Source organism: Salvelinus namaycush, chromosome 10 (assembly GCF_016432855.1).
Source record: "Salvelinus namaycush isolate Seneca chromosome 10, SaNama_1.0, whole genome shotgun sequence".
Taxonomy (NCBI): Eukaryota; Metazoa; Chordata; class Actinopteri; order Salmoniformes; family Salmonidae; genus Salvelinus; species Salvelinus namaycush.
The window spans coordinates 49,056,929-49,068,438 of record NC_052316.1 but is presented as its reverse complement, the minus strand read 5'-3'; the positions used below and the strand labels follow the sequence as shown (position 1 = coordinate 49,068,438).

Below are 11,510 nucleotides of genomic sequence, written 5' to 3'. Positions count from 1 at the left end.
CACCATTCTATATGTATTGGATTCCACCATTCTATTGTATTGCGATTCCCACCATTCTATATGTATTGCGATTCCACCATTCTATATGTATTGTGATTCTCACCATTCATATGTATTGTGATTCCCACCATTTATATGTATTGTGATTCCCACCATTCTATATGTATTGTGATTCTCACCATTTCTATATGTATTGCGATTCTCACCATTCTATATGTATTGCGATTCCCACCATTCTATATGTATTGCGGATTCCCACCTTTATATGTATTGCGATTTCACCATTCTATATGTATTGGGATTCTCACCATTCTATATGTATTGTGATTCCACCATTCATATGGTATTGTGATTCTCACAATCACATTCTATATGTATTGTGATTCTCACCATTATATGTATTGTGATTCCCACCATTCTATATGTATGTGATTCTCACCATTCTATATGTATTGTGATTCTCACCATTCTATATGTATTGTGATTCTCACCATTCTATATGTATTGTGATTCTCACCATTCTATATGTATTGTGATTCTCACCATTCTATATGTATTGTGATTCCCACCATTCTATATGTTTGTGATTCCCACCATTCTATATGTATTGTGATTCCCACCATTCTATATGTATTGTGATTCTCACCATTCTATATGTATTGTGATTCCCACCATTCTATATGTATTGTGATTCTCACCATTCTATATGTATTGTGATTCCCACCATTCTATATGTATTGCGATTCTCACCATTCTATATGTATTGCGATTCTCACCATTCTATATGTATTGCGATTCTCACCATTCTATATGTATTGTGATTCTCACCATTCTATATGTATTGTGATTCCCACCATTCTATATGTATTGTGATTCCCACCATTCTATATGTATTGTGATTCTCACCATTCTATATGTATTGTGATTCCCACCATTCTATATGTATTGTGATTCCCACCATTCTATATGTATTGTGATTCTCACCATTCTATATGTATTGTGATTCTCACCATTCTATATGTATTGTGATTCTCACCATTCTATATGTATTGTGATTCTCACCATTCTATATGTATTGTGATTCTCACCATTCTATATGTATTGTGATTCTCACCATTCTATATGTATTGTGATTCCCACCATTCTATATGTATTGTGATTCCCACCATTCTATATGTATTGTGATTCCCACCATTCTATATGTATTGCGATACGATACTGCGATTTGATGTTCAGAACATATTGCTCTGTTGCAAAGACAAATAATATGAGAAAATGTGTTTTAAATCAGTCATGGAAATAAAAGTGCTGAAAACATGTTGACTCACTATTATAAAACAAGATGGAGGACACGCTCTAGGATGAAAAGTAATTGCGTTTTGGCGCAGATACACATTTTTATAGACTAAGTGAAGGGTTGTCTAGACGATGGAGAGGAGGCTGTATACAGACTAAGTGAAGGGTTGTCTAGACGATGGAGAGGAGGCTGTATACAGACTAAGTGAAGGGTTGTGTCTAGACGATGGAGAGGATGCTTACCAGACCTCCAGGCTCGTCGTAGGAAGGCAAAGGCGAAGGAGAGAGCTGCTCTGGAGCCGACTCTGGCCAAACCCTCCACACCCTTACTGGCTGGCCGGGGGCTAGAGAGAGAGAGAGAGAGAGACACCTTTAACTCCAAGATGACACACGACTCGGATCAAGCCGATCCTCTAAGGGGGAAATGTTTCAGATGAAATCACCCAGTCAGCGTAGCTCCCAGTGAGATGAGAGAACCATGGCTGATGCTTCCTGTACTATCACTAGTGTATGAGAGCGTACCTCTTGTTGTCTACGATGGGTGGAGGGGGGCTGGGGGGGCTCTTCCAGCGGACCTTGTACTTCTCTTCCATCATGCTGTGGCTCAGGGATATGAGGTATCTCTCTAGGATGACCAGGCGCTGGCGTAGACGCAGGGCAGACAACGTGCTCTTAGCCATCTGGGCCGATAGCTTCTGTTGGTCATCTACCAGCACCATCAGACAGTCCTTCAGCTCCGTCTCATCTGAGAGAGAGAGAGAGAGAGACAGAGAGAGACAGAGAGAGACAGAGAGAGAGACAGAGAGAGAGATACAGAGAGAGACAGAGAGAGAGACAGAGAGAGATACAGAGAGAGAGACAGAGAGAGACAGAGAGAGAGACAGAGAGAGATACAGAGAGAGATACAGAGAGAGACAGAGCGAGAGATACAGAGAGAGAGACAGAGCGAGAGATACAGAGAGAGAGACAGAGAGAGAGAGAGACAGAGAGAGAGACAGAGAGAGAGACAGAGAGAGAGACAGAGAGAGAGACAGAGAGAGAGACAGAGAGAGAGACAGAGAGAGAGATACAGAGAGAGAGACAGAGAGAGAGATACAGAGAGAGACAGAGAGAGAGATACAGAGAGAGAGATACAGAGAGAGAGATACAGAGAGAGAGATACAGAGAGAGAGATACAGAGAGAGAGATACAGAGAGAGAGATACAGAGAGAGAGACAGAGAGAGAGACAGAGAGAGAGAGAGAGAGAGAGAGACAGAGAGAGACACAGAGAGAGACACAGAGAGAGACACAGAGAGAGAGACAGAGACAGAGAGAGACAGAGACAGAGACACAGAGAGAGAGACACAGAGAGAGACACACAGAGAGAGACACACAGAGAGAGACACAGAGAGACAGAGAGAGAGAGAGACACAGAGAGAGAGAGAGACACAGAGAGAGAGAGAGAGACAGACACAGAGAGAGAGAGAGAGACAGAGAGAGAGAGAGAGACAGAGACACGGAGAGAGAGAGAGACAGAGAGAGAGACAGAGAGACAGAGAGAGAGACAGAGAGAGAGACAGAGAGAGAGACAGAGAGAGAGACAGAGAGAGAGACAGAGAGAGAGACAGAGAGAGAGACAGAGACAGAGAGAGAGACAGAGAGAGAGACAGAGACAGAGAGAGAGACAGAGACAGAGACAGAGACACAGAGAGACAGAGAGAGAGAGACACACAGAGAGAGACACACAGAGAGACAGAGAGACAGAGAGACAGAGAGACAGAGAGACAGAGAGACAGAGAGACAGAGAGAGAGAGAGAGAGAGAGAGAGAGAGACATCAGATGCTGTGAGCAGTAGAAATACAGTTTCATTACCAAACATGATTCCTTTAGTAGTTTCAAACTTATTTTGGGATAACATTTTGATTGCAAAATTACAGCCAATCCTCCATAAGAGCATAACAAGCTGAGCATCAGCCCTTCCAGTCCGTCTCTCTGACAGCTCTACAGCCCTGTGTGGGGGACCAGACAGGCCAAAATAACAGATCTGAAATCCACTCAAAGGGATTCTCTGATACTTTTGTATACTTTTTAACCAGTACCTCTGAAAGTAGCGCAAAAACTGTTTTCCCCGGAGAATTGCGTACTACGTCACATACAGGGCCTTCAGAAAGTATTCACACCCCATAATGACGTGTTCCACACATTACCCCATAATGACGTGTTCCCCACAACACCCCATAATGACTTGTTTCCCACATTACCCCATAATGACTTGTTCCCCACATTACCCCATAATGACTTGTTCCCCACATTACCCCATAATGACTTGTTCCCCACATTACCCCATAATGACGTGTTCCCCACATTACCCCATAATGACGTGTTCCCCACATTACCCCATAATGACGTGTTCCCCACAACACCCCATAATGACTTGTTTCCCACATTACCCCATAATGACGTGTTCCCCACATTACCCCATAATGACGTGTTCCCCACATTACCCCATAATGACGTGTTCCCCACATTACCCCATAATGACGTGTTCCCCACATTACCCCATAATGACGTGTTCCCCACATTACCCCATAATGACGTGTTCCCCACATTACCCCATAATGACGTGTTCCCCACATTACCCCATAATGACGTGTTCCCCACATTACCCCATAATGACGTGTTCCCCACATTACCCCATAATGACGTGTTCCCCACATTACCCCATAATGACTTGTTTCCCACATTACCCCATAATGACTTGTTCCACACAATACCCCATAATGACGTGTTCCCCACATTACCCCATAATGACGTGTTCCCCACAACACCCCATAATGACGTGTTCCCCACATTACCCCATAATGACGTGTTCCCCACATTACCCCATAATGACGTGTTCCACACTTTACCCCATAATGACTTGTTCCCCACATTACCCCATAATGACGTGTTCCCCACAACACCCCATAATGACGTGTTCCCCACAACACCCCATAATGACGTGTTCCCCACATTACCCCATAATGACGTGTTCCCCACATTACCCCATAATGACGTGTTCCCCACATTACCCCATAATGACTTGTTCCCCACATTACCCCATAATGACTTGTTCCCCACATTACCCCATAATGACTTGTTCCCCACATTACCCCATAATGACTTGTTCCCCACATTACCCCATAATGACTTGTTCCCCACATTACCCCATAATGACTTGTTCCCCACATTACCCCATAATGACTTGTTTCCCACATTACCCCACAATGACAAAGCGAAAACATGTTTTAAGACACTTTTGCAAAATTATTGAAAATGAAATACAGAAATACACTACCTGACCAAAAGTATGTGGACACCTGTTCATCAAACATCTAATTTCAAAATCATGGGCAATATTCTTATTATGGGATGAGTTGAACCACAGAGTGAAGGAAAAGCAGCCAACAAGTGCTCAGCATATGTGGGAACTCCTTAAAGACTGTTGTAAAAGCATTGCAGGTAAAGCTGGTTGAGAGAATGCCAAGAGTGTGCAAAGCTGTCCTCAAAGCAAAAGGTGACTACTTTGAAGAATCTCAAATATAAAATATATCTTGTTTAACACATTTAATGGTTACTAAATGAGTCCATGTGATGTGCTCACTATTATTGTACAATGTAGAAAATAGTACAAATAAAGAAAAGCCTTGGAATGAGTAGTTGTGCCCAAACTTTTGACTGGTCCTGTAAATATATCAGCTAACTGACATCCGTCTCGATACAACACTGACGCTACCAGCTTGGCACACCTGTATTTGGGGAGTTTCTCCCATTCTTCTCTGCTGATCCTCTCAAGCTCTGTCAGGTTGGATGGGGAGCATCGCTGCACAGCTATTTTCAGGTCTCTCCAGAGATGTTCGATCGGGTTCAAGTCTGGGCCACTAAAGGACATTCAGAGACTTGTCCCGAAGCCACTTCTGCGATATCTTGGCTGTGTGCTTAGGGTCGTTGTCCTGTTGGAAGGTGAACCTTCGCCCCAGTCTGAGGTCCTGAGCGCTCTGGAGCAGGTTTTCATCGAGGATCTCTACTTTTCTCCGTTCGTCTTTCCTTTGATCCTGACTAGTCTCCTAGTCCCTGCCGCTGAAAAACATCCCCACAGCATGATGCTGCCACCACCATGCTTCACCTTAGGGATGGTGCCAGGTTTCCTCCAGACGTGACGCTTGGCATTCAGGCCAAAGAATTCAATCTTGGTTTCATCAGACCAGAGAATCTTGTTTCTCAGGATATGAGAGTCTTTAGGTGCCTTTTGGTAAACTCCAAGCGGGCTGTCATGTGCCTTTTACTGAGGAGTGGCATCCGTCTGGCCACTCTACCATAAAGGCCTGATTGGTGGAGTGCTGCAGAGATGGTTGTCCTTCTGGAAGGTTCTCCCATCTCCACAGAGGAACTCTGGAGCTCTGTCAGTGACCATCGGGTTCTTGGTCACCTCCCTGGCCAAGGCCCTTCTCCCCAATTTCACAGTTTGGCCAGCTCTAGGAAGAGTCTTGGTGGTTGCAAACTTCTTCCATTTAAGAATGATGGAGGCCACTGTGTTCTTGGGGACCTTCAATGCTGCAGAAGTGTTTTGGTACCCTTCCCCAGATCTGTGCCTCGACACAATCCTGTCTCGGAGCTCTACGGACAATTCCTTCGACCTCACGGCTTGGTTTTTGATCTGACATGCACTGTCAACTGTGGGACCTTATATAGACAGGTGTGTGCCTTTCCAAATCAAGTCCAATCAATTGAATGTACCACAGGTGGACTCCAATCAAGTTGTAGAAACATTTCAAGGATGTACTTTGAAGAACTAGCAAAATGATTTTGTCAGACAACTCTGCAGCATATTTAAGCAGCTACTATCTCAGACAGTACAGTATGGGGAACACAGAGATAACGTTAGAAGGCTGTCTGGCTGGCTGAGCAGAGATGAATCGACGACATCAAGGAATTAAAAACAATGTCATCAAAAATAATAAAAGTAACAAACCCACCTGGAATACGTTATTATTTCATAGTTATTTCCTTATTTTTCTATTGATGTCTACCAATGTGGATCCGGTCTATTTTTGGCTTTGGAATTCCCATTAAAAAGAGGAGAAACATTTGAATGTCATTTTTTATTAACCGAACCGACCTCAAAAAAAGCACTAAATCGCTCAGCACTACTGGCAAGCATACAGTACAGTAATCAGGACCGGAGAGACCAGGAGCCAACCGGCTGGGCTGGTCCAGGCAAGGACTCCCACCACCAAGTGCTTAATGCTTATCTCCTGCAGCCAGACATGCTGCCACACCCAGCCCTATGGATCGGAATCAGAGAAAGAAACCGACCAAGAGGACAACATTCTGTATTTATTATGGATCCCCATTAGTTCCTGCCAAGGCAGCAGCTACTCTTCCTGGGGTTTATTATGAACCCCATTAGTTCCTGCCAAGGCAGCAGCTACTCTTCCTGGGGTTTATTATGGATCCCCATTAGTTCCTGCCAAGGCAGCAGCTACTCTTCCTAGGGATATTATGGATCCCCATTAGTTCCTGCCAAGGCAGCAGCTACTCTTCCTGTGGTTTATTATGGATCCTCATTAGTTCCTGCCAAGGCAGCAGCTACTCTTCCTGGGGTCAAGCTAAATTAAGGAAGGTATACAATGTAATGTTTCAAAATAATATACATTTCATAACAGATTTCACAATACATTAAGTGTGTTACCTCAGACCACTACTACCACATATCTACAATACATTAAGTGTGTTACCTCAGACCACTACTACCACATATCTACAATACATTAAGTGTGTTACCTCAGACCACTACTACCACATATCTACAATACATTAAGTGTGTTACCTCAGACCTCTACTACCACATATCTACAATACATTAAGTGTGTTACCTCAGACCACTACTACCACATATCTACAATACATTAAGTGTGTTACCTCAGACCACTACTACCACATATCTACAATACATTAAGTGTGTTACCTCAGACCACTACTACCACATATCTACAATACATTAAGTGTGTTACCTCAGACCACTACTACCACATATCTACAATACATTAAGTGTGTTACCTCAGACCACTACTACCACATATCTACAATACATTAAGTGTGTTACCTCAGACCACTACTACCACATATCTACAATACATTAAGTGTGTTACCTCAGACCACTACTACCACATATCTACAATACATGAAGTGTGTTACCTTAGACCACTACTACCACATATCTACAATACATTAAGTGTGTTACCTCAGACCACTACTACCACATATCTACAATACATTAAGTGTGTTACCTCAGACCACTACTACCACATATCTACAATACATTAAGTGTGTTACCTCAGACCTCTACTACCACATATCTACAATACATTAAGTGTGTTACCTCAGACCACTACTACCACATATCTACAATACATTAAGTGTGTTACCTCAGACCTCTACTACCACATATCTACAATACATTAAGTGTGTTACCACAGACCACTACTACCACATATCTACAATACATTAAGTGTGTTACCTCAGACCACTACTACCACATATCTACAATACATTAAGTGTGTTACCTAAGACCACTACTACCACATATCTACAATACATTAAGTGTGTTACCTAAGACCACTACTACCACATATCTACAATACATTAAGTGTGTTACCTCAGACCACTACTACCACATATCTACAATACATTAAGTGTGTTACCTCAGACCTCTACTACCACATATCTACAATACATTAAGTGTGTTACCTCAGACCACTACTACCACATATCTACAATACATTAAGTGTGTTACCTCAGACCACTACTACCACATATCTACAATACATTAAGTGTGTTACCTCAGACCACTACTACCACATATCTACAATACATTAAGTGTGTTACCTCAGACCTCTACTACCACATATCTACAATACATTAAGTGTGTTACCTCAGACCACTACTACCACATATCTACAATACATTAAGTGTGTTACCTCAGACCACTACTACCACATATCTACAATACATTAAGTGTGTTACCTCAGACCACTACTACCTCATATCTACAATACATTAAGTGTGTTACCTCAGACCACTACTACCACATATCTACAATACATTAAGTGTGTTACCTCAGACCACTACTACCACATATCTACAATACATTAAGTGTGTTACCTCAGACCTCTACTACCACATATCTACAATACATTAAGTGTGTTACCTCAGACCTCTACTACCACATATCTACAATACATTAAGTGTGTTACCTCAGACCTCTACTACCACATATCTACAATACATTAAGTGTGTTACCTCAGACCACTACTACCACATATCTACAATACATTAAGTGTGTTACCTCAGACCACTACTACCACATATCTGCAATACATTAAGTGTGTTACCTCAGACCACTACTACCACATATCTACAATACATTAAGTGTGTTACCTCAGACCACTACTACCACATATCTACAATACATTAAGTGTGTTACCTCAGACCACTACTACCACATATCTACAATACATTAAGTGTGTTACCTCAGACCACTACTACTACATATCTACAATACATTAAGTGTGTTACCTCAGACCACTACTCTACTACCACATATCTACAATACATTAAGTGTGTTACCTCAGACCTCTACTACCACATATCTACAATACATTAAGTGTGTTACCTCAGACCACTACTACCACATATCTACAATACATTAAGTGTGTTACCTCAGACCACTACTACCACATATCTACAATACATTAAGTGTGTTACCTCAGACCTCTACTACCACATATCTACAATACATTAAGTGTGTTACCATCAGACCACTACTACCACATATCTACAATACATTAAGTGTGTTACCTCAGACCACTACTACCACATATCTACAATACATTAAGTGTGTTACCTCAGACCACTACTCTACTACCACATATCTACAATACATTAAGTGTGTTACCTCAGACCACTACTACCACATATCTACAATACATTAAGTGTGTTACCTCAGACCACTACTACCACATATCTACAATACATTAAGTGTGTTACCTCAGACCACTACTACCACATATCTACAATACATTAAGTGTGTTACCTCAGACCACTACTACCACATATCTACAATACATTAAGTGTGTTACCTCAGACCACTACTACACATATCTAATAAGTGTGTTACCTCAGACCTCTACTACCACATATCTACAATACATTAAGTGTGTTACCTCAGACCACTACTACCACATATCTACAATACATTAAGTGTGTTACCTCAGACCTCTACTACCACATATCTACAATACATTAAGTGTGTTACCTCAGACCACTACTACCACATATCTACAATACATTAAGTGTGTTACCTCAGACCACTACTACCATATATCTACAATACATTAAGTGTGTTACCTCAGACCACTACTACCACATATCTACAATACATTAAGTGTGTTACCTCAGACCTCTACTACCACATATCTACAATACATTAAGTGTGTTACCTCAAACCACTACTACCACATATCTACAATACATTAAGTGTGTTACCTCAGACCTCTACTACCACATATCTACAATACATTAAGTGTGTTACCTCAGACCACTACTACCACATATCTACAATACATTAAGTGTGTTACCTCAGACCACTACTACCACATATCTACAATACATTAAGTGTGTTACCTCAGACCTCTACTACCACATATCTACAACACATTAAGTGTGTTACCTCAGACCACTACTACCACATATCTACAATACATTAAGTGTGTTACCTCAGACCACTACTACCACATATCTACAATACATTAAGTGTGTTACCTCAGACCTCTACTACCACATATCTACAATACATTAAGTGTGTTACCTCAGACCACTACTACCACATATCTACAACACATTAAGTGTGTTACCTCAGACCACTACTACCACATATCTACAATACATTAAGTGTGTTACCTCAGACCACTACTACCACATATCTACAATACATTAAGTGTGTTACCTCAGACCTCTACTACCACATATCTACAATACATTAAGTGTGTTACCTCAGACCACTACTACCACATATCTACAATACATTAAGTGTGTTACCTCAGACCTCTACTACCACATATCTACAATACATTAAGTGTGTTACCTCAGACCTCTACTACCACATATCTACAATACATTAAGTGTGTTACCTCAGACCACTACTACCACATATCTACAATACATTAAGTGTGTTACCTCAGACCACTACTACCACATATCTACAATACATTAAGTGTGTTACCTCAGACCTCTACTACCACATATCTACAATACATTAAGTGTGTTCCCTCAGACCACTACTACCACATATCTACAATACATTAAGTGTGTTACCTCAGACCACTACTCTACTACCACACATCTACAATACATTAAGTGTGTTACCTCAGACCACTACTACCACATATCTACAATACATTAAGTGTGTTACCTCAGACCACTACTACCACATATCTACAATACATTAAGTGTGTTACCTCAGACCACTACTACCACATATCTACAATACATTAAGTGTGTTACCTCAGACCACTACTACCACATATCTACAATACATTAAGTGTGTTACCTCAGACCACTACTACCACATATCTACAATACATTAAGTGTGTTACCTCAGACCTCTACTACCACATATCTACAATACATTAAGTGTGTTACCTCAGACCTCTACTACCACATATCTACAATACATTAAGTGTGTTACCTCAGACCACTACTACCACATATCTACAATACATTAAGTGTGTTACCTCAGACCTCTACTACCACATATCTACAATACATTAAGTGTGTTACCTCAGACCACTACTACCACATATCTACAATACATTAAGTGTGTTACCTCAGACCTCTACTACCACATATCTACAATACATTAAGTGTGTTACCTCAGACCACTACTACCACATATCTACAATACATTAAGTGTGTTACCTCAGACCACTACTACCACATATCTACAATACATTAAGTGTGTTACCTCAGACCACTACTACCACATATCTGCAATACATTAAGTGTGTTACCTCAGACCACTACTACCACATATCTACAATACATTAAGTGTGTTCCCTCAGACCACTACTACCACATATCTACAATACATTAAGTGTGTTACCTCAGACCACTACTACCACATATCTACAATACA

The 11,510-nt window shown here is 41.2% G+C and overlaps 1 protein-coding gene across 1 annotated transcript in view; it reads right to left on the bottom strand.

Moving 5' to 3' along the window:
* Positions 1-1,799: 1,799 nt before the first annotated feature.
* Positions 1,800-11,510, bottom strand: part of LOC120054381 (E3 ubiquitin-protein ligase HERC2-like) — a 29,066-nt gene continuing 19,355 nt past the window's right edge. The window contains exon 5 of the mRNA XM_039001793.1: positions 1,800-2,041. Within this exon, the coding sequence (XP_038857721.1) occupies positions 1,800-2,041 (242 nt within the window). The remainder of the gene's footprint in view (positions 2,042-11,510) is intronic.